The 22,958-nt window shown below is 40.7% G+C and overlaps 1 protein-coding gene across 2 annotated transcripts; it reads left to right on the top strand.

Annotated features, from left to right (window-relative positions):
* Positions 1-1,405: 1,405 nt before the first annotated feature.
* On the top strand, positions 1,406-22,718 carry map9 (microtubule-associated protein 9). Of its 2 annotated transcripts, none has more exons than XM_024398380.2 (14): positions 1,406-1,497; positions 2,203-2,279; positions 7,595-7,679; positions 7,858-8,412; positions 8,593-8,822; positions 10,881-10,992; positions 13,575-13,642; positions 15,929-15,999; positions 17,615-17,777; positions 18,546-18,635; positions 18,910-19,071; positions 19,844-19,989; positions 20,349-20,484; positions 22,466-22,718. In XM_024398380.2, the coding sequence occupies exons 2-14, from the start codon at positions 2,205-2,207 to the stop codon at positions 22,583-22,585; spliced, it is 2,013 nt and encodes a 670-aa protein (XP_024254148.1). In that variant the 5' UTR covers positions 1,406-1,497; positions 2,203-2,204; the 3' UTR covers positions 22,586-22,718. The 2 variants fall into 2 exon arrangements, with proteins under 2 accessions (XP_024254148.1, XP_024254147.1); XM_024398379.2 differs by lacking the exon at positions 1,406-1,497 and adding an exon at positions 1,681-1,940.
* The last annotated feature ends 240 nt before the right edge of the window (positions 22,719-22,958 follow it).

Below are 22,958 nucleotides of genomic sequence, written 5' to 3'. Positions count from 1 at the left end.
TCAAAGTCAAGGATCGGTAGGATAGTCAGTTTTACGAGGGTATGTTTGACAGCATGAGTGAAGCAGGTTTTGTTTGCGAAATAGGAAGCCGATTCTAGATTTAAGGTGCGGGAGGTGCTCTTATTCTCCATGGACTTTACAGTGTCCCGAAATATATATGATTTGTATGTCAATCTCTTGGCTCAAAGTGGCTCAAAGTGGCCATGCCACTTGGCTCAAAGTGGAAAGAGAGCTTGACTTTATCACTACTTGTTTTTGTAAGAAGAGTTGACAGACTATTTGTACTGAGCTGTCTATTTAATCTGCTAGCACACAGCTTGTACACCCATGCATATCCCACAACACATGCCACCAGAGGTCTCTTCACAATCCCCATGTCCAGAACAGGCGAGGTGCACAGTCCTACATAGAGCCATGACTACATGGAACTCTATTCCACATCAGGTAATTGATGCAAGCGGGGACTGTGAAGAGAAACACACAAAGGTGCAGTCACACGTATACGCACATAGGCGCTAGCACACGAACTCTACACACACGCACATTGTACAATTGTTGTGTACTGGTATTATGCATTTTGTATTGTGGATATGTAGTGGTGTGGTAATGTTTTATGATGTACTGTTTTATTTTTAATTTTTATATGTAATGGTAGGGCCATGGTGTGTTTGTACCCCGGGAAGAGTGGCAACAGCTAATGGTGATCCCTAATAAAAACAAATACAAATTCCCTGACTTGGAATAAGCAGTAAAGTTACATGATGAACGGTCAATTCTTAAAATCAAGGCAGATACATGTAACAATGACAGTACATTTGCAATATTCTGAGTATCCCAAATGGAATAATAATAACACTTTGCTGTTTATCCAAAATTATATTGATTGATTGGCAGAAAAGTGGCCACCACTTGACATTATGTAGTATTTTGTATGGATCAGTGATGTCCCACACATTTTCCCTGAAAGTACTTTTTGAAAGTGATAAGAGACAACCACAAAAAGATCACAAAGAGACTATCACAACGATAACAATCTACTGTACATTAAACCTGCAATACTAGGTATAAGGGGACTTCGCTATTGTTGTCAATACTTCTAGAATTTTTATTTATTTATTCAATATCATGCATTTTCTATGTACAGTCCATGTATTGTGCTTAGGATACTTCGGGGTTTAATTTTTTTTTTTTACTTCCCCAGAGTTGGATGAAGTCGTGCATACCATTTTTAGGAAGTTGCTAAGTAGCGTTAGCAATTGCTCTAACTAGCAATTAACTAACTAATGAATGAATTTATTAAGTAACCAGCGCAATGATTGGAAGTCGATGGGAACAGATAGCATGCTTGCTGTTCCTGTAGACTTCTAGTCATTGGACGAATGCCTGTTAGCGTTGGCTCACGAAACTTCCTTTATACTGGACGCAGAGACATGCAATGGCATCCACAAGTTTATCGGACTCTGGGGAAGTAAAATAGATCAAAGTGCTTCATTAAGTGTACGTGTTTTATATATTTAAAAAAATATATATATATATATATATATATATAACATATTGTTGCATGAATGTGTTTTACACTTATGTATAGGGAACCTTTATTATGAAATTCCAACCTTGAGGACAAACGTGACACGGAAGTGATCCAGAAACAGTTCCTTAGTTACTGTGTATGACTTTGTGTTTGTGGTAACTAGTGACGACCCAACAATTGCAGAGTTCTGTTAAATACCCTGGCCAGCGTTGAACCGGCCTTTGGTTCGTCGCGTGACACGTTGGGGTGGGGGCAGTCTGGTTCCAAAACGAATGCTATCGTTTTTTACCCGCTGCAAACTACGAAAACCCGGGCGCGCAGTCCAGTTTAAGAGAATCCCCTCATTCAGTGAAACATGTTGTTTTAGCAACAAACTACCTTCTTGACAAACAAGATCAAATCAACTGAGGTATTAAATAGCTAACGTTAGCATACAGCTAGCTAGTTGTATTTCATGAGATAGCAGGGTATTTCTTGCAGCTTTAGCTAAATCACGTTTCCCCTAGAAAGATAAAGTGGGCTGGGTGAGCTAACCAAGGTCACATTGATTTGTATGGCAATGCGTTTTGTCTAAGAGAAATAGCTACAGTAGCTTGCGAATTAAACTGGCTTGGCTAGCTAACTAAGCTATTCACATGGCTGGCATCTCAAAATAACTTTTTGATTTCCAGGAATGGCAGATAAAGACTTCAGCACAACACTGGCTTACACCAAGAGCCCGAAGGCGTCGAGGAGAACACATTTTCAGGTAGCTACAAACTGCTTGTTCAACACCTGTTTTTTACTGTCTCTGCTCAGCACGCATTACTAACGTACTCGTTATAAGCCCAACGGCCTATAGTATTCACTGTAGTATTTTTTTGCTGTTTTTACTGTATTCTGTAGAATATACTGTAGTATTTACAGTTAACTGTTATAAATACTGTAGTAAAAGAACTAGTATAGTAAATGTTTTTATTTTACTAGGCAATTCAGTTAAGAACAAATTCTTATTTTCAATGACGGCCTAGGAACAGTGGGTTAACTGCCTGTTCAGGGGCAGAACGACAGATTTGTACCTTGTCAGCTCGGGGATTTGAACTTGCAACCTTTCGGTTACTAGTCCAACACTCTAACCACTAGGCTACCCTGCAGCAGTTTTCTATGCTGCTTTTTCGGCAGTATAGAACAGCGGCCTCTGGTAAGACAATGGGCAGCCTATGCATATCTGTCAACAACAGCTGGTGCACAAGGAAGTCTCGTGGTGCACACTAAGGAAGTCTCGAGGTTTTGCTCGCCTGAGGTAGAGTATCTCATGATAAGCTGTAGACCACACTATCTAACTAGAATTTTCATCTGTATTTTTTGTATCTGTCTACATACCACCATAGACCGATGCTGGCACTAAGACCCCACTCAATGAGCTGTACAGACTGGAATATGTTCCGGTATTCTTCCGATGGCATTGAGGAGTACACCATATCAATCACTTGCTTTATCAATAAGTGCATCAGTGACATAGTCCCCACAGTGACTATGTGGATACCCCAACCAGAAGCCATGGATTACAGGCAACATCTGCACTGAGCTAAAGGGTAGAGCTGCCACTTTCAAGAAGTGGGACTCTAACCTGGAAGCTGATAAGAAATCCCGCTATGCCTTCCGACAAACCATCAAACAGGCAAAGCGTCAATACAGGTCTAAGATTGAACCATACTACACCGGCTCCGTCGCTTGTTGGATGTGGCAGCGCTTGCAAACTATTACAGACTACAAAGGGAAGCACAGCCACCAGCTGCCCAGTAACAAACCTACCAGACGAGCTAAATTGCTTCTATGCTCGCTTCGAGGCAAGTAACACTGAAACATGCATGAGAGCACCAGCTGTTCTGGATGACTGTGTGATCACGCTCTCTGTAGCCGATGTGAGTAAGACCTTAAAACAGGTCAACAGACCGATTACCAAGATGTGTACTCCGAGCATGCACTGACCAACTGACAAGTTTCTTCACTGATATTTTCAACCTGTCCCTGATTAACATTGTAATATCAACCTGTTTCAACAGAGTAGCATAGTCCCTGTGCTCAAGAACACTAAGGTAACCCGCCTAAATGACTACCGACCCGTAGCACTCACGTTTGTAGCCATGAAGTGCTTTGAAAGGCTGGTCATAGCTCACGTCAACACTTATCCCAGAAACCCCAGACCCACTCCAATTTGCATACCACCCCAACAGATCCACAGATGCAATCTCTATTGTACTCAACACTGCCCTTTCCCACCTGGACAAAAGGAACACCTATGTGAGAATGCTATTCATTGACTACAGTTCAGCGTTCAACACCATAGTGCCCTCAAAGCTCATCACTAAGCTAAGGACCCTGGGACTATACACCTCCCTCTGCCACTGGATCCTGGACTTCCTGTCAGGTCACCCCCAGGTGGTAAGGGTAGGTAACAACACATCCGCCACACTGATCCTCAACATGGGGGGGGCCCCTCCTGTACTCCCTGTTCACTCATGACTGCACAGTCAGGCACGACTCCAACACCATCAATAAGTTTGTTGATGACACAATAGTCGTAGGCCTGATCACCGACAATGACGAGACAGCCTATAGGGAGGTCAGAGACCTGGCCATGTGGTGCCTGCACATCAACCTCTCCCTCAAGACAAAGGAGAATGTTGTGGACTACAGGAAAAGGAGGACCGAGCACGCACACATTCTCATCGATGGGCTGTAGTGGAGCAGGTTGAGAGCTTCAAGTTCCTTGGTGTCCACATCACTGACAAACTAACATGGTCCAAGCACACCAAGGCAGTTGTGAAGAGGGCACAACAAAACCTATTCCCCCTCAGGAAACTGAAAAGATTCTACAGCAGCACCATTGAGAGCATTCTGACGGGTTGCATCACTGCCTGGTATGGCAACTGCTCGGCCCTCGACCGCAAGGCACTACAGAGGGTAGTGCGTACAGCCCAGTACATCACTAGGGCCAAGCTTCCTGCCATGCAGGACCTCTATACCAGGCGTTGTCAGAGGAAGGCCCTAAAAATTGTCAGACTCCAGCCACCCTAGTCATAGACTGTTCTCTCTGCTACCGCACGGCAATCGGTACCAGAGCTTCTACCCCCAAGCCATAAGACTCCTGAACAGCTAATCAAATGGCTACCCAGACTATTTGCATTGCCCCTCCGCCCCCTCGTTTTTTACGCTGCTGCTATTCTTTTATTATCTATGCATAGTCACTAACATGTACATATACCCCAATTACCTCGACTAACCAATGCCCCTGTATATTGACTTTGTATCGATACCCCCTGTATATAGCCTCGCTATTGTTATTTTACTGCTGCTCTTTAATTATTTGTTACGTTTTGTTTTTTTTGTTTTTTTCTTAACTGCATTTTTGGTTAAGAGCTTGTAAGTAAGCATTTCACTGTAAGGTCTGCAACTGTTTTATTTGGCGCATATGACAAATAAAATTTAATTTGAAATTCACATTCTGCAGCACAATGGCAGTCACGTCTTAAGTGTAAATTAATAATCCAAGCTTTCTGGGAATGGTATAAATTCTGGAAGTTGTGTAGGCGGAGCTAGAAAGTTGGCTGTCAGAAATGTCACTATGTAAATGTACTTTTCATCCGTTTGTCTGCATATTTCAAGACATGCCATATGGGGGTGTAGTGAGATACCTGATGGGTTGGACGATTCTCTTCTCATAACTCATCTTGGGAAAAAAACATATACTCAAAACATGGAAATCAATCTGCCATCATTAACACAATGGGAAAAATCCAATTAATTATTATTTAAATATTGAAAGTACTTGGGCTATGGAGAGAAACAAAATGGTGCAGTTTCAGGCCATGTGGCGGAAAGTAATGCGTGCTCTGGAGATGGGGAGTGTGTGCTCGTGGGTCTGGGCAGGGGTGATGTATGATGTTGTTTGTATGTGTATTGTTTGTTTAAAAAAAAATGAAGAACCTACTGGAGAAATACTAAAAGAGCACATTTTCCATAACCTGTAGGACTGGGATCTAAACAGATAGTTAAGAGCTTCTGCTCTTTTTTTATAACCTGTAGGGAACACAATATATGGTCTACACTTGGCATGTATGTAGGTTTCTCACTTATGGGTGGCACAAATTGGGATATGCGGGAGGGGAATGGGCAGGGTAGGCCTTTATACAAATTGGATACCATAGTATTTATAATACAAGTGTAGTGTTTTTGCAGACATTACTGTAGTTTAACTACAGTGATTTGAGTGGATAATACTGTAGTATTTACTTTAGTATTCTACACTTTACTACAGAATTCTGTAGTAAGTACTATAGTATTCTATGGTAAACTGTAGTATTTTTTTCATGAGGTTAAGTCATAGGCTAGAACAAAGAGAGCCTACCTTTCATCTGTGGCTTGAAGGTATAGGTCTAGGTATAGGCCTAGCTTTGTAAACACAACTTATAGGCCCAAATCTCAATGGAGTTGCAATGAGTGTCTGCGGAGTGTACCGCTATCAGTCGATACTTATAAAAATGTCCATTATTTAATGCTTACCATGTACCTATGTTTGTCCTGTGTAACTTTAAGCTTTTCTTTGGGTGCATTTTGTTGCATTTTACACACAAAATATGAATTCTGACAACTCTGAAACAATCAGGATAAGCACAGGTACACAGTAAGAATCACAAAATTTATATTTATAAAAGTATTGAGTGGTACAACACGTTTCTGACGGCCTTCTTCCATTCCAGAGCATGCTAGAAAGCTAATTAGCACTAGTGGTCCCTCTGTCTTCCGTAAACACAGGCTGTAACATGGAGATATGGCCATGAGGGAACACTAATCATAGCCCTATAAAGGTGTGTAGTAGTTTAAAATATATATAATTTATCGCTGATTTGAAAGTTAAGTTCCATATGTTTCCAAAACTGTATCAAATGCGAGGAGTATTTGGGTTTAGAAAAAGCTTCGGTTAATCAAACTGAACATGAAATGACTCCAAAAGAGTCATGACAAAGGCTAAATGATCTGTAATCTGTCAGAATGTTTGCATTAACGTGATACTGTTATGTGCACCAGGTGTTTGATGTGTACCTTGGAGACATTAAACTTCCTGTTTAGGTTTCGGCCCCACTGAGACACATTAACATGGATAAAATTGTATGACTTACATCGTTGTCTGGTTTTGTCTATGAAAAGTACAACACAAATCAACTATCGGACGAGTTGAAAGCGGGACCGTTTTTTTTTGGTCAGTCATGATCCGTTGTCAATCATAAGGCAACATATATGACTCCTATTTAAAAAGCGTGCTCTCCCATCAAATTCTCGGAATCAAAATCAGTGTCTTGGCACACTTTAAGGGCCAGCTCAGTCTCGACTCTCTAGTTGGCCAGCCCAAAAAGGTTAGAGTCCAAATGGTTGATGACAAAATCATATATATATACAAAAGAGGTAGTGTGCTGTATATCTAGGCATCAATTTTCAGCTGGCGCTAAGTAGACGCAAGTGTCAAATGCACGTTGGTTTTACAATTTCGTAATTGTCCAGCCCCAACGCCAAGTAAGGTAATTTACCTGTCTAACATCAGCACGCTTGCGCTGAGGTAGGAGGGGTGGTAATATTTGAGGTGTCCTTACAAAGAAGCGCAAAAGGGACAATTTCAAGCAGCGCTAATGAGAAGTTAAGACCCACAAAAAGCAGGTCTTAACGTAGCGCAGTTGATAATGGCATGGATTTTGAGAGCAGAAGCGCAGCCTATCCATCCATGGCGCGCAGTGTCCATGGAAGGAGAGATGTGCCGGTGAATCTCGTATTTAGAAACATAACAAAACAATTGGTTTCCCCCCCATTTGGTTTCTCCCCAAACCAAGCATAGCCTACCCTCCTCTTAATCAAGGCTGATTTAGCAGTATCGCATAGGTGCGTCTTTTTTTATCCTGGCCATTAGACAGAAGTAGCCTATGAACAAAAGGGTTTTAAAATGGTCTACTGAGAGTGCTTTGAAATACACTGAGTGTACAGAACATTAAGGACACCTTCCTAATATTGAGTTGCACCCCCCCTTCTTAGGATGAGCTGGAGGCAGCTGTTTCTGCTAGAGCAAGTAAAAAGAAGACTGACCAATATTCCTATTCGGATGACTTTGATGAAAATGGTAAGACATTAGTCATATTAATGAGTGGCACATCGATCACTCAATCTGAAATTCAGTGATCTTAAATCCCCCCTATTACACTATCAGTTCATATTGGCAAGCTACATTTTACATTAGGCAACACTGTTATAAGTTGACCACCAAATTACTGACAGATGTGTTTGTAATATTTTCCTAGATGTGTTGAAAGAACTTCTCAATTCAAGAAAAAAGAGAATCGATACCTTCAAGGCTGGAAAGAAGAAAGCCAAGATCAACGACTTCAACCTGTCGGACGATGAGGAGGAAAGCAAAAGGCCGACGAGAGTTTCGTTCATGAAGACGCGAAAGGCCACTTCCCCCTTACAAGATTTGGCGACACCTGACCCACATAAAAATGAACAAACAAACGGCTTTATTGGAGGTAGCAGCGACCAGAAGGATTCAGACTCCTCACTGCACATTAAAAACCCTCATGAAGACTACACAGAAACCTCGGCATCACAGAACAGTCAATTGAAATCTCCTCTTTCCCTACCCTCGCAACCAAGTCAAACAGAATCCCCATTACAATCAACTTCGGAGAACAACAGCCATTGGGATTCTCCCTTGCCCCTGCCATCTAATGGTGGTCTGTTGGAAACCCCATTGCCCTTGCCGTCTGAAAATAGTGTGGAGAGCAAAGAATCGGGGACTGGAGGAAAAGGAAAGCTAGCTACTCCACTGCCACTTATCAGATGTGCATCCTTGACAGGTTTCTTCAAATCTCCTTCAATTCATAGCTTGTTCCTGCCATGTATTTGATATGGTCATGACACAATTTTATGGGCGACATTGGTTCATTGTTGTCTTATTTTTGTCAGCTATCATATCTGTTTGTAGCTATAGTCTTAGGAATTATTAGGTATTATTGTCTAATCCCTTTCCCATTCAGACAGCGTTGTCGAGAATGAGCCACCCAGACCCAAACCCAGGCAGAGGACCCTGAGGGTGAGCAGTCAAACCGAGGCGGAGCCTGTCGCCGTGGACAAGGAAACTCCTCCTAGCAGACCCCCCACCTCCTCTGTGTCCATCTCTCTTTCCTCTATTGACCAGGGTGAAATGGCCAGCACCCCCACTACTTCATCTTCTAGCAAAACATCCGCCAGGAGTCATAGTCGACAAGTGAGTAACGTGATGTTGTCTTATTGATACTTTGACCTGGACCAGAAACGGGTAACTTGGTGCCAGGTTTGTTTGTGCCATCTTGCCAACTCCTATTGTTTTTGTCAGATGGACATTGTTGCTTGGCTTGACTATGACGATACAGTAGGAGTTGGCAAGACAGCAGATCTGGGGGCCAGGCTAAGACACCATAGAATTGTAAAGAGATATACAGGTACAGTGGGGCAAAAACGTATTTAGTCAGCCACTGATAGTAGGCTTTGTTACTTTGGTCCCAGCTCTTTGCAGGTCATTCACTAGGTCCCCTCGTGTGGTTCTGGGATTTTTGCTCACCGTTCTTGTGATCATTTTGACCCCACGGGGTGAGATCTTGCGTGGAGCCCCAGATCGAGGGAGATTATCAGTGGTCTTGTATGTCTTCCATTTCCTAATAATTGCTCCCACAGTAAATTTCTTCAAACCAAGCTGCTTACCTATTGCAGATTCAGTCTTCCCAGCCTGGTGCAGGTCTACAATTTTGTTTCTGGTGTCCTATGACAGCTCTTTGGTCTTGGCCATAGTGGAGTTTGGAATGTGACTGTTTGAGGTTGTGGACAGGTGTCTTTTATACTGATAATAAGTTCAAACAGGTGCCATTAATACAGGTAACGAGTGGAGGACAGAGGAGCCTCTTAAAGAAGAAGTTACAGGTCTGTGAGCAGAAATCTTGCTTGTTTGTAGGTGACCAAATACTTATTTTCCACCATAATTTGCAAATAAATTCATAAAAAATCCTACAATGTGATTTTCTGGATTTTTTTTCTAATTTTGTTTGTCATAGTTGGAAGTGTACCTATGATGAAAATTACAGGCCTCATCTTTTTAAGAGGGAGAACTTGCACAATTGGTGGCTGACTAAATACTTTTCTGCCCCACTGTAACTGTCAAAATAAAAGAAACACTTGAGTAAATGAGGGATACAAAGTGTATTGAAAGCAGGTGCTTCCACACTGGTGTCGAATTGACATCCCATCATGCTTGGGGTCATGTATGGGGCGGCAGGTAGCCTAGTTGTTAGAGCGTTGGACTAGTAACCGAAAGGTTGCAAGATCGAATCCCCTAGCCGACAAGGTAAAAATCTGTCGTTCTGCCCCTGAACGAGGCAGTTAACCCACTGTTCCTAGGCCGTCGTTGAAAATAAGAATATGTTCTTAACTGACTTGCCTATTTAAATAAAGGTCAAATAAATCAAATGAATGTATAAAAATGCTGGGCAGGCCCAGTTGGCCATTATTTTTGCTACCATGGTGGGAAGGAGAGATCTCAGTGACTTTGAAAGAGGGGTGATTGTTTGGGCACGTTTGGCAGGAGCTACAGTGACAAAGACTGTTTCACGATATGCCATGGCCGTCTCAGTCACCAGAGATCAACCCAATCGAACACTTATGCACCACCATCAACACAACACAAAGTGATGGAATTTCTCGTGGAAGAATAGTTCCAGACACTATGCCAAGGTGCATTGAAGCTGTTCTGGTGGCTTATGGTGGTCCAACGACCTAATTAAGACACTGTTTCCTTTATTTTGGCATTTACCTATAGATGATCTAAGAGTCTACATCTTTATTATCCCTACTATCTACATTAGTGGTCAATTTCTATGACCCAGCTGCCTAGTGCCTTGGGATGGGTATAAGCAATATGGATTTTGAAAGTAGCTCTACCTTTGCCGCAGATGGACAGAGTGGGATTTTTGCCATGTTGCTTATACCTGTCTCAGTCCTTTCAGATTGTCAGAAGTTCTTAAGGGAGGGAGGAATGGCCGTTCTTTTTCAACTCCGATTTATACTTATCACATCTGTCACTATCGTAACATATTTGAGGAGAAGTCATAATAAACTGCGGCAAATAGATCAGTTAGATAATGCAGACAATGTTGTAATGGTAGTCAAAAACAACGGCACCATCAATTAGCTGGCCCTTATCACAACCTTTGGATGATGACCATATGACAAAAATGCACATTTCGGACTCACATTGGACAATAAAGTCATATTGTATTTTTGTATTTCACCACAGGGCCCCGTAGGAGACCACTCCATCTCATCTAAACTCCGCAAATCGTCCTCTTCAACCGTAGGTCGGCAGTCAAACTCGCTGTACAAATCTACTGATGGCACCTGGAGTAGAGGTAAGAAGCATGGGTGACATTTTCTGCTCGCTAAACAGCACTTGTGTGCAAAGTAAAACAACTGATATGCCTATATCCAGCTGCAAGTATTGTTAGCTATCTGTAATTTAAGCAGAAATAAACATTTGGAGCGGTTTCCTAGACACAGATTAAACCTAGTCCTAGACCGAAAAGCAAGTTTAGGTTGGTTTCCCGATTCTTTCATAAGCATGCTTTTTAGTCCAGGCATAGATTTATTCTGGGTCTGGTTGGAAACTTCCCCTTAGTGTTTACCTCAGAGCCATATAGAGAGAGATAGGCCAGGTTTCAGAATGGCCACCATGCTAGCGCCCATATAACAAGAATTTTATTATTGTAATGTTGATGATGCAATACAAGAGCGCCTCTGACAGTTCTTCTATGAAATGACCCGCTGTAAACAAGAAAAACAGAGCAGCGAATTTAAGACTTTAAAAAAATATATATTATTGATTAGCATTCATGTGTTGTAGTGTCAACAGTGAAAGCATATCTGCTTTTACTGGACATCTTCATAGGTTTTGAAAACTATTAGAAATGAACAGCACAACGCAGAAGCGTTGATTATCACTTAGCAAGGGCTATGGAGGAAAAAGTGGCACTCGACACGTTCAGCCACATTGGCCTAACTCTATTTACATTGAGTGTACAAAACATTAGAAACACTTTCCTAATATTGAATGGCAACCCCTTTTGGCCTCAGAACAGCCTACATTTGTCAGGGCATGGACACTACAAGGTGTTGAAAGCTTTCCACAGGGATGCTTTCCCATGTTGACTCCCAATATTTCCCACAGTTGTCAAGTTGGCTGGATGTCCTTTGGGTGGTGGACCATTCTTGATACACACATGATACTGTTGAGTGTTAAATACCCAGCAACATTGCAGTTCATGACACACTCTAACCGGTGCGCATGGCACCTAGTACCATACCCCGTTCAAAGGCACTTTTTTTTTCTTGCCCATTCACCCTCTGAATGGCACACATACAGTGGGGGGAAAAGTATTTAGTCAGCCACCAATTGTTCAAGTTCTCCCACTTAAAAAGATGAGAGGCCTGTAATTTTCATCATAGGTACACTTCAACTATGACAGACAAAATGAGAAGGAAAAAAAATCCAGAAAATCACATTGTAGGATTTTTAATAAATGTATTTGCAAATTATGGTGGAAAATAAGTATTTGGTCAATAACAAAAGTTTATCTCAATCCTTTGTTGGCAATGACAGAGGTCAAATGTTTTCTGTAAGTTTTCAAGGTTTTTTCACACACTGTTGCTGGTATTTTGGCCCATTCCTCCATGCAGATCTCCTCTAGAGCAGTGATGTTTTGGGGCTGTTGCTGGGCAACACGGACTTTCAACTCCCTCCAAAGATTTTCTATGGGGTTGAGATCTGGAGACTGGCTAGGCCACTCCAGGACCTTGAAATGCTTCTTATTGCTTCTTGTTTGGGATCATTGTCATGCTGAAAGACCCGGCCATGTTTCATCTTCAATGCCCTTGCTGATGGTAGGCTTTGTTACTTTGGTCCCAGCTCTCTGCATGTCATTCACTAGGTCCCCCCGTGTGGTTCTGGGATTTTTGCTCACCGTTCTTGTGATCATTTTGACCCCACGGGGTGAGATCTTGCGTGGAGCCCCAGATCGAGGGAGATTGTCAATGGTCTTGTATGTCTTCCATTTCCTAATAATTGCTCCCACAGTTGATTTCTTCAAACCAAGCTGCAGATTCAGTCTTCCCAGCCTGGTGCAGGTCTACAATTTTGTTTCTGGTGTCCTTTGACAGCTCTTTGGTCTTGGCCATAGTGGAGTTTGGAGTGTGACTGACTGAGGTTGTGGACAGGTGTCTTTTTTTATACTGATAAGTTCGAACAGGTGCCATTAATACAGGTAACGAGTGGAGGACAGAGGAGCCTCTTAAAGAAGAAGTTACAGGTCTGTGAGAGCCAGAAATCTTGCTTGTTTGTAGGTGACAAAATACTTATTTTCCACCATATTTGCAAATAAATTCATAAAAAATCCTACAATGTGATTTTCTGGATTTTTTTTCTAATTTTGTCTGTCATAGTTGAAGTGTACCTATGATGAAAATTACAGGCCTTTCTCATCTTTTTAAGTGGAAGAACTTGCACAATTGGTGGCTGACTAAATACTTTTTTGCCCCACTGTACACAATCCATGTCTCAATTGTCTCAAGGCTTAAAAATCCTTCTTTAACCTGCCTCCTCCCCTTCATCTACAATGATTTGAAGTGGATTTAACAAGTGATATCAATAAGGGATCATAGCTTTGACCTGGATTCACCTGGTCAATCTGTCAGGTTTTCTACTGTATATGAGTCGTGTTTACCTGATGCACGCTATGCATTTGTGAGCTGCAGTATTCAAAAATTGTTTGAAAATATGAATTTGGACTTGATAGGTAATGTGTGTGCCCAGGCAGAGTGTTATAAGCAAAGACACTGCGTAAACATTGCTATAGTGGGTTTAATTGTTTAAGTTGTTTCAAGAAGGACAACATGGACAACATCCAACACATTCTAAAAACTCAATTTCTTTTTACAGATGGACATACTTCAGAAGACAGCAAGGCAAAGGATGGAAAATACTCCACATCATTTGAAGAATATCAAGTAAGTAATCTACTAGAGGTCGACCGATTATGATTTTTCAACGCCGATACCGATTGTTGGTTGACCAAAAAAAAAAGCGGATACCGATTAATCGATTAATTTTTTTTGATGTATTTATTTATTTGTAATCATGACAATTACAACAATACTGAATGACCTCTTTTATTTTAACTTAATACATCAATCAAATCATTTTAGCCTCAAATAAATAATGAAACATGTTCAATTTGGTTTAAATAATGCAAAAACAAAGTGTTGGAAAAGAAAGTAAAAGTGCAATATGTGCCATGTAAAAAAGCTAACGTTTAAGTTTCTTGGTCAGAACATGAGAACATATGTTAAAAGGAACCACCAGCTTTCATGAGTCTTCAATATTCCCAGGTAAGAAGTTTTAGGTTGAGGTTATTATAGGAATTATAGGACTATTTCTCTATACCATTTGTATTTCATATACTTTTGACTATTGGATGTTCTTATAGGCACTTTAGTATTGCCGGTGTAACAGTATAGCTTCTGTCCCTTTCCTCGCCCCTACCTGGGCTCGAACCAGGAACACATCGACAACAGCCACCCTTGAAGCATCGTTACCCATCGCTCCACAAAAGCTGCGGCCCTTGCAGAGCAAGGGGAACAACTACTCCAAGTCTGAGCGAGTGACGTTTGAAATGCTATTAGCGCGCACCCCGCTAACTAGCTAGCCATTTCACATCGGTTACACCAGCCTAATCTCGGGAGTTGATAGGCTTGAAGTCATAAATGGCGCAATGCTTGAAGCATTGCGAAGAGCTGCTGGCAAACGCACAAGTGCTGTTTGAATGAATGCTTACGAGCCTGCTGCTGCTCAGACTGCTCTATCAAATATAATTATAACATAATAACACACACATACGAGCCTTAGGTCATTAATATGGTCAAATCCGGAAACTAACATTTCGAAACTAAAACGTTTATTCTTTCAGTGAAATACGGAACCGTTCTGTATTTTATCTAACGGATGGCATCCCTAAGTCTAAATATTGCTGTTACATTGTACAACCTTCAATGTTATGTCATAATTATATACAATTCTGGCAAATTAGTTACGGCCTTTGTTAGGAATAAATGGACTTCACACAGTTTGCAATGAACCAGGCAGCCCAAACTGCTGCATATATCCTGACTGCTTGCACGGAACGCAAGAGAAGTGACAATTCCCCTAGTTATAAGAAATTCATGTTAGCAGGCAATAGTAACTAAATATGCAGGTTTAAAAATATATACTTGTGTATTGATTTTAAATGAAGGCATTGATGTTTATGGTTAGGTACATTGGTGCAACGACAGTGCTTTTTTCGCAAATGCGCTTGTTAAATCATCACCCGTTTGTCGAAGTAGGCTGGGATTCAATGAGAAATTAACAGGCACCGCATCAATTATATGCAACGCAGGACATGCTAGATATACTAGTAATATCATCAGCCATGTGTAGTTAACTAGTGATTATGTTAAGATTGTTTTTTATAAGATAAGTTTAATGCTAGCTAGCAACTTACCTTGGCTTCTTGCTGCCCTCGCGTAACAGGTAGTCAGCCTGCCACACAGGCTCCTCGTGGAGTGCAATGTAAGGCAGGTGGTTAGAGCGTTGGACTAGTAACCGGAAGGTTGTAAAAACGAATATCCGAGCTGACAATGTAAAAATCTGTCGTTCTGCCCCTGAATAAGGAAGTTAACTCACCGTTCCTAGGCCGTCATTGAAAATAAGAATGTGTTCTTAACTGACTAGCCTAGTTAAATAAAGTTTTTTTTTTTTTTAATAATCGGCAAATTGGTGTCCAAAAATACAGATTACCGATTGTTATGAAAACTTGAAATCGGCCCTAATTAATCGGTCGACCTCTATAATCTACTACTGTTTTAATTTGCTTTGTTATTGATGATGCCATCTGATTTGACTAAATCTGATATTTTTGTATTGCCTATCATATACCTAAAGTATCAGCTTCACCCCACTTTGTAATAATTTTGGAAAATTAACAATACTCACCAGTATAAAATTACATCCAACCACAGTTGCAGGTTTCGTTAAGGCTCCATCCAGTAAAAATCATAGACTGCATTGAGGGACATTTTAACCTAAAACTAAACTGAGCTATAACTTCCTCTTTCCTAAAACTCCTCACCACACTGTTTTAGCGAGTGGGATTTACAGAAAATTGAGTGATTAGAAAATTTATTGAGAGTGATTGTGATAAGTGATTGTGATAAGGTCCAGGAGTTTTCATGTAGGTGATTCATGCTTCTTCTCAGGACGATTCAGAGGATCACCCAGATCATATAAGCAGACTCAGCCATGTGACTGAGAACTCTATCGACACCAGGTAAACACCATATTCCTCTCTACATTTATCTAAATCTTGCAGGGAAATCCTTCCTTTTCTATTTACCCATGGCCTCAAACTATATTATACTTCGCAAACTATAGTAGTATGCTTAATGCAAAAAAATCTTACATTATTGGTAGGTTAATAACTACTACACAGTACTGCAACATGATATTCCATTCTATTTTCAAATACTATGACTTTGTTTGAAACATAACTACTGCTTTTAATCAGGGCAAGGCGACCGGAAACATGACCGAATGAATACAAACAGTGTAGCTATTCCCTCCAAGGCAATCAAACAAGCTAAGAGTCAGTATAGAGACAAAGTAGAGTCTCAATTCAACGGCTCAGATACGAGAGGTATGTGGCACGTTCACCTCCACCCTACCTGACACCCTAGACCCACTCCAATTTGCTTACCGCCCCAATAGGTCCACAGACGACGCAATCACACTGCACACTGCCCTAACCCATCTCGACAAGAGGAATACCTATGTGAGAATGCTGTTCATCGACTACAGCTCAGCATTTAACACCATAATACTCTCCAAGCTCGTCATTAAGCTCGAGACCCTAGGTCTTGACCCCGCCCTGTGCAACTGGGTCCTGGACATTCTGACAGGCCGCCCCCAGGTGGTGAGGGTAGGAAACAACATCTCCACCCCGCTGATCCTCAACACTGGGGCCCCACAAATGTGCATTCTCCGCCCTCTCCTGTACTCCCTGTTCACCCATGACTGCGTGGCCATGCACGCCTCCAACTCAATCATCAAGTTTGCAGACGACAATACAGTGGTAGGCTTGATTATCAACAACGACGAGACAGCCTACAGGGAGGAGGTGAGGGCCCTCGGAGTATGGTGTCAGGAAAATAACCTCACACGCAACGTCAACAAAACAAAGGCGATGATCCTGGACTTCAGGAAACAGCAGAGGGAGCACCCCCCTATCCACATCGACGGGACAGTAGTGGAGAAGGTGGAAAGTTTTTTAAAGTTCCTCGGCGTACACATCACGGACAAACTGAAATGGTCCAACCACACAGACAGCTAGGTGAAGAAGGCGCAACAGTGCCTCTTCAACCTCAAGAGGCTGAATAAATTTAGCATGTCACCAAAACACTCAACTTTTACAGATGCACAATTGAGAGCATCCTGTCAAGCTGTATCACCGCCTGGTAGGGCAACTGCTTCGCCCACAACCGCAAGGCTCTCCAGAGGGTAGGGAGGTCTGCACAACGCATCACCGGGGGCAAACTACCTGCCCTCCAGGACGACCAACACCACCCGATGTCACAGGAAGGCCAAAAAGATCATCAAGGACAACAACCACCCGAGCCACTGCCTGTTCACCTCGCTATCATCCAGAAGGCGAGGTCAGTACAGGTGCATGAAAGCTGGGACCTAGAGACTGAAAAACAGCTTCGATCTCAAGGCCATCAGACTGTTAAACAGCCATCACTAACATTTAGTGGCTGCTGTCAACATACTGACTCAAATCTCTAGCCACTTTAATAATTCAAAATTGGATGTAATAACAAGAAATGCATGGGGATAATTTTCATTTCTGGTAAACCTTGGTCATTCCTATTTTGTTTTTATTTCCTTAGGCCCTCAAGTTCTCTGACAAAAAGCTCCCGAAAGTCGCAGAGTGTGTGTTCGTACACAGCAGAGTCCAAATACTTGGGGTCGCTGAAAGTTCTGGATCGTAAAGTGCAGCTGAAGGAAGCAGAGCCCGGATCTGCAGATTCTCTCAGGGCGGCCATATACCAGGTATGGGCAGGATTTGATTGGATGACTTTGTATATATGCATGATTGTGATAAGGGGAGGAGTTTTCCCTGACCATGTGACCTGAGCAGAAAACCTTTGGGCCCTATGCAGAATATATGAGAAAGATGAAATGGTATCTTTTGTGTCTCCGTTATAATTATTAATTTACGATACAGTGCATTTGGAAAGTATTCAGACCCCTTGACTTTTTCCACATTTTGTTACGTTACAACTTTATTCTAAAATTGATTAAATCGTTTTTCCCCCTCATCATTCTACACACAATACCCCATAATAACGAAGCAGAATTTTTTTTTTTATACATTTTTGCAAATAGACAGGTGTGTGCTTTTCCAAATCATGTTCAATCAATTAAATTTACCACCGGTGACTCCAAGTTGTAAAAACATTCAACTCAAGGATGATCAATGGAAACTAGATGCACCTGAGTTCAATTTCGAGTCTCATCGCAAAGGATCTGAATACTTATGTAAATAAGGTATGTGTTTTATTTTCTATACATTTGCAAAAAAATAAAACAGTTCGCTTTGTCTTTATGGGGTAATTGTCTATAGATTGATGAGGAACATTCTTTATTAAATCCATTTTAGAATAAGGCTGTAACATAACAACATTTTGAAAAAGTAAAGGTGTTTGAATACTTTCCGAATGCACTGTATCTACCCTACCTCATCAGTGTGTGTGTGTGTGTATATATATACACATACATATATACACACACACCATAACCATTTTCTGAAAATAACAGGAATGGCTGAAAAAAAAAAGGGAGAAGTTGCAAGAGACAATGCAAACAAGGAAAGAGGAACTAACATTAAAGGAAGAGAAGAGGAGAAAGGTAAAGGTGAAAATGTTGGCACTGCATCTTAAAAGTTTAATATATTTGCAGAATAATATTTCTATAATCAATTTATAGATTTTTTAAAAATGATTCAGATAATTCATTTTAAGAATGACCTTTCCGTCCAAGGTATGCATTATACATAACTTAAACTACAAATGCAGCCGTTTTAGGTCCTGTAGGTCTTAAGAGCACCTCATGTATTAATAGTAAATTATACAAGAAGAAAACAGCTAATCATCAAATAACACATTATTACCTCTGTCCACAGGATGAGCAAGCTAAAATGGACGATGCCAAGGCCTCTTATGAGGCTTGGAAAGAAAAGAAAACCGAAGTCATCAAAGCAAAAGTCAAAGAAAAGCAAGATGTGATCAAAAAGAAGCAAAGAGAAATGTATGAACAAGAAGAGAAAAAGGAATCTGCTAAAAAGGTATATACTGTGTGTACAAAACATTAAGAACACCTGCTCTTTCCATAACATAGACTGACCAGATAAATCCCTGTGAAAGCTATGATCCCTTCTTGTATGTCACTTGTTAAATCCACTTCAATCCGTGTAGATGAAGGGGAGGAGATGGGTTAAAGAAGGATTTTTAAGCCATGAGATATTTGAGACATGGATTGTGTATGTGTCCCATTGGCAATACAAAATATGGAAGTGTGTTTTGAACGGGGTATGCTAGTAGGTGGCTAACGCACCAGTTTGTGGTCCAAGGTCCAATGCAGCCATTTTTTATCTCAATATAAAATCATTTCTGAGTGACAATTAAGTACCCAGGTCAAAAAGCTTCTTAGCAAACAGCAACATTCTGGGAGGGGTCTGAGTGGGGAAGGGAAAGCTGAAAACTAGGGGTTATTGGCATAGAGGTTTGAACTCTTTCTTATTGGTCTAATAACCAATTTACTGACTGGTGATGTCAGGCCAAAACTCCATCCCACCAAAACAGGCTGACATTTCAGGCAGTCTTTTCAAACTGCTCTTACACTAAAAGGGCATTATCATAATTTTCTCAATTCCACAGTATTATTCCAACCTGGTAGTGTGGAAATGTGTATATATAAAACAGTCAAAACGCATGTTTGATTGCTCTGGGCCTTTAAGTAGTTATATTCTGTGACGATTAATATCTCAATGCATTATCTGCATTTATGCAAACATTATCTGCATTTATTCATATCTTTATGAATGTATGTCCCTGCAGGTTTTTGAAAAGTGGAAGCAGGGACATGATGAACTTCTCAAAGAGAAATACACGAAACAGAAGGAGGTTGAAAATAAACTAAAACAGAAGAAAGAAGAGAAGGAAGAGGAGAGAAAGAGAGATTCCATATCTGCCATTTCTATTTGGTGAGAGCATCAAATGGTGGTCCTTGGTGGCCCAATTTGGTTAAGGTGTGGCACTAGCAATGTCAAGGTCGTGGGTTCAATTCCTGCAGGGATCACAAACATATTAAAATGTATGCTGACTACTTTAGACTAAGTCACATTGGGTAAATTTGCCTGCTAAGTGGCATATTTTTTTTCAAACATCAGTTTGATGTTGATCTTTTCTTAAAGTAACAAGCTTTGATGGAAGCACTTTAAAATCACAGATAGAAATGTATTGGTCAGTTACACTAGAGGACGTTACAGTACTGGCATAGATACAGGATATGAATGAATCAAACTATACAATTGCCTTTTCTCTTCCCCTGGAAATTACATAGGAATGAAAGGAAGAAGGATGTTGTCCATGAAAAAGTGAAAACGGAGCGTCGGAAAGAGAAGATCAAAGAGGAAGAGGAGAGATACGAAAAAGAAGAGAAGGATAGGATGGCCTTGGAGATGTATGAAAAATGGCTGGTATGTACACTACCATTTTTTTTTTGTCCATTAAAATAACATCAAATTGATCAGAAATACAGTGTAGACATTGTTAATGTTGTAAATGACTATTGTAGCAGAAAACGGCAGATAAAAATAATAAAAAATTATGGAATATCTACATAGGCCCATTATCAGCAACCATCACTCCTGTGTTCCAATGGCACGTTGTGTTAGCTAATCCAAGTTTATAATTTTAAAAGGCTAATTGATCATTAGAAAACCCTTTTGCAATTATGTTAGCACAGCTGAAATGGTTGTCCTGATTAAAGAAGCAATAAAACTGGCCTTTAGACTGGTTGAGTATCTGGAGCATCAGCATTTGGGTTCGATTACAGGCTTAAAATGGCCAGAAACCTAAAATGGCCAGAAGACCTTTCTTCTGAAACTCGTCAGTCTATTCTTGTTCTGAGAAATTGAGGCTATTCCATGCGCAAAATTGCCAAGAAACTGAAGATGTTGTACAACACTGTGTACTACTCCCTTCACAGAACAGAGCAAACTGGCTCTAACCAGAATAGAAAGAGGAGTGGGAGGCCCCGGTGCACAACTGAGCAAGAGGACAACTACATTAGAGTGTCTAGTTTGAGAAACAGACGCCTCACAAGTTCTCAACTGGCAGCTTCATTAAGGAGTACCCGCAAAACACAACGTCAACAGTGAAGAGGTCTCTCCGGGATGCTGGCCTTCTAGGCAGAGTTCCTCTGTCCAGTGTCTGTGTTCTTTTGCCCATCTTAATCTTTTCTTTTTATTGGCCAGTCTGTGATATGGCTTTTTCTTTGCAACTCTGCCTAGAAGGCCAGCATCCCGGAGTTGCCTCTTCACTGTTGACGTTGAGACTGATGTTTTGCGGGTACTATTTAATGAAGCTTCCATTTGAGGACTTGTGAAGCTTCTGCTTCTCAAACTAGACACTCTAATGTACTTGTCCTCTTGCTCAGTTGTGCACCGGGACCTCCCACTCCTCTTTCTATTCTGGTTAGGGCCAGTTTGTGCTGTTCTGTGAAGGGAGTAGTATGCTCCAGTTACTCAACTAGTCTCAAGAAGGTCAGTTTTACTTCTTTAATCAGGACACAAGTTTTCAGCTGTTCTAACATACTTGAAAAGGGTTTTCTAATGATCAATTAGACTTTTAAAATTATACACTTAGATTAGCTAACACAACGTACCATTGGAACACAGGTTGTTGGTTGTTGATGATGGGCCTCTGTACGCCTATGTAGATCTTGCATTAAAAAATCTGTTTCCAGCTACAATAGTAATTTACAACGTTAGCAATGTCTACATTGTATTTCTGATCAATTTGATGTTATTTTAATGGTCAAAAAATTAGCTTTTCTTTAAAAAACAAGGACATTTCTAAGTGACCCCAAACGTTTGAACGGTAGTGTATGCACACAGACCACATTTAAGCGGCTTTATAGTCCCAGTCGGTATTCACGTAATAATAAGGAATTCCCCTCGACCACGCCCACAAATTGGGGAAAACCAACATTGAAAACCAACATCCTATTGGATCCCCTTGTAAAAGAGGCAACTTTGTCATCAACTTTTTTCTTATACAGAAATAACTAATCAAATCAAATGTTATTGGTCACATTCACATATTTAGCAGATGTTATTGCGGGTGTTCCACATTTTGTTACGTTACAGCCTTTTTTCTGAAATTGATGTTTTTTTTATCAATAGTGAAGACATCAAAACTATGAAATAACACATGGAATCATGTAGTAACCAAAAAAGTGTTAAACAACTCAAAATATATTGTATATCTTCAAAGTAGCCACCCGTTGCCTGATGACAGCTTGAAATAGCAGTTTTTATTTTTTTACACTTTACATTGACATTAAAGGCACTTTCTGAATTTACTGACTTCAATTTGAATTGAACCCAACCCGCCATGTTGACAATTAAATGTTCTGCCAATTGAGCTACTATTTTGTCTGCAATTCTCATACAGAGAAGGAAAGAACGCCAACAGACAAGACAGAGGAAGGAGAGACAGATACAAGCTATTCTACAAGACGATCCACCGCCCCCTTGGAGTCCACCTAGTAAAACTGTGCCCTTTGGAAAATAATCCCTACACAGCCTATGGATTTATGTCACTAAATATGGAGTTTGCCTATTTAGATTGTTGTATGTTTTTATCATGACTGAAATTGTGTTATTTATGAAATTGTACAAAATTCAATTGAATGATTTTTGGAATACTGTGTACTTTTTTTCTGTATTGAAATGTAATGTTACATGACACATTTCTTCATGACTTCATACATGGTGAAACTCAACACAACAGAGCCATACAAACTTTTGTGTGTGTGTGTGTGTGTGTGTGTGTATATATTACAGTTGAAGTCAGAAGTTTACATACACTTAGGTTGGAGTAATTTAAAACTTGTTTTTCAACCACTCCACAAATTTCTTGTTAACAAACTTTAACTATTTATTTC

The sequence above is a fragment of the Oncorhynchus tshawytscha genome, linkage group LG34 (genome assembly GCF_018296145.1).
Source record: "Oncorhynchus tshawytscha isolate Ot180627B linkage group LG34, Otsh_v2.0, whole genome shotgun sequence".
Classification (NCBI taxonomy): domain Eukaryota; kingdom Metazoa; phylum Chordata; class Actinopteri; order Salmoniformes; family Salmonidae; genus Oncorhynchus; species Oncorhynchus tshawytscha.
This window is presented reverse-complemented; position numbering and strand designations above follow the sequence as displayed.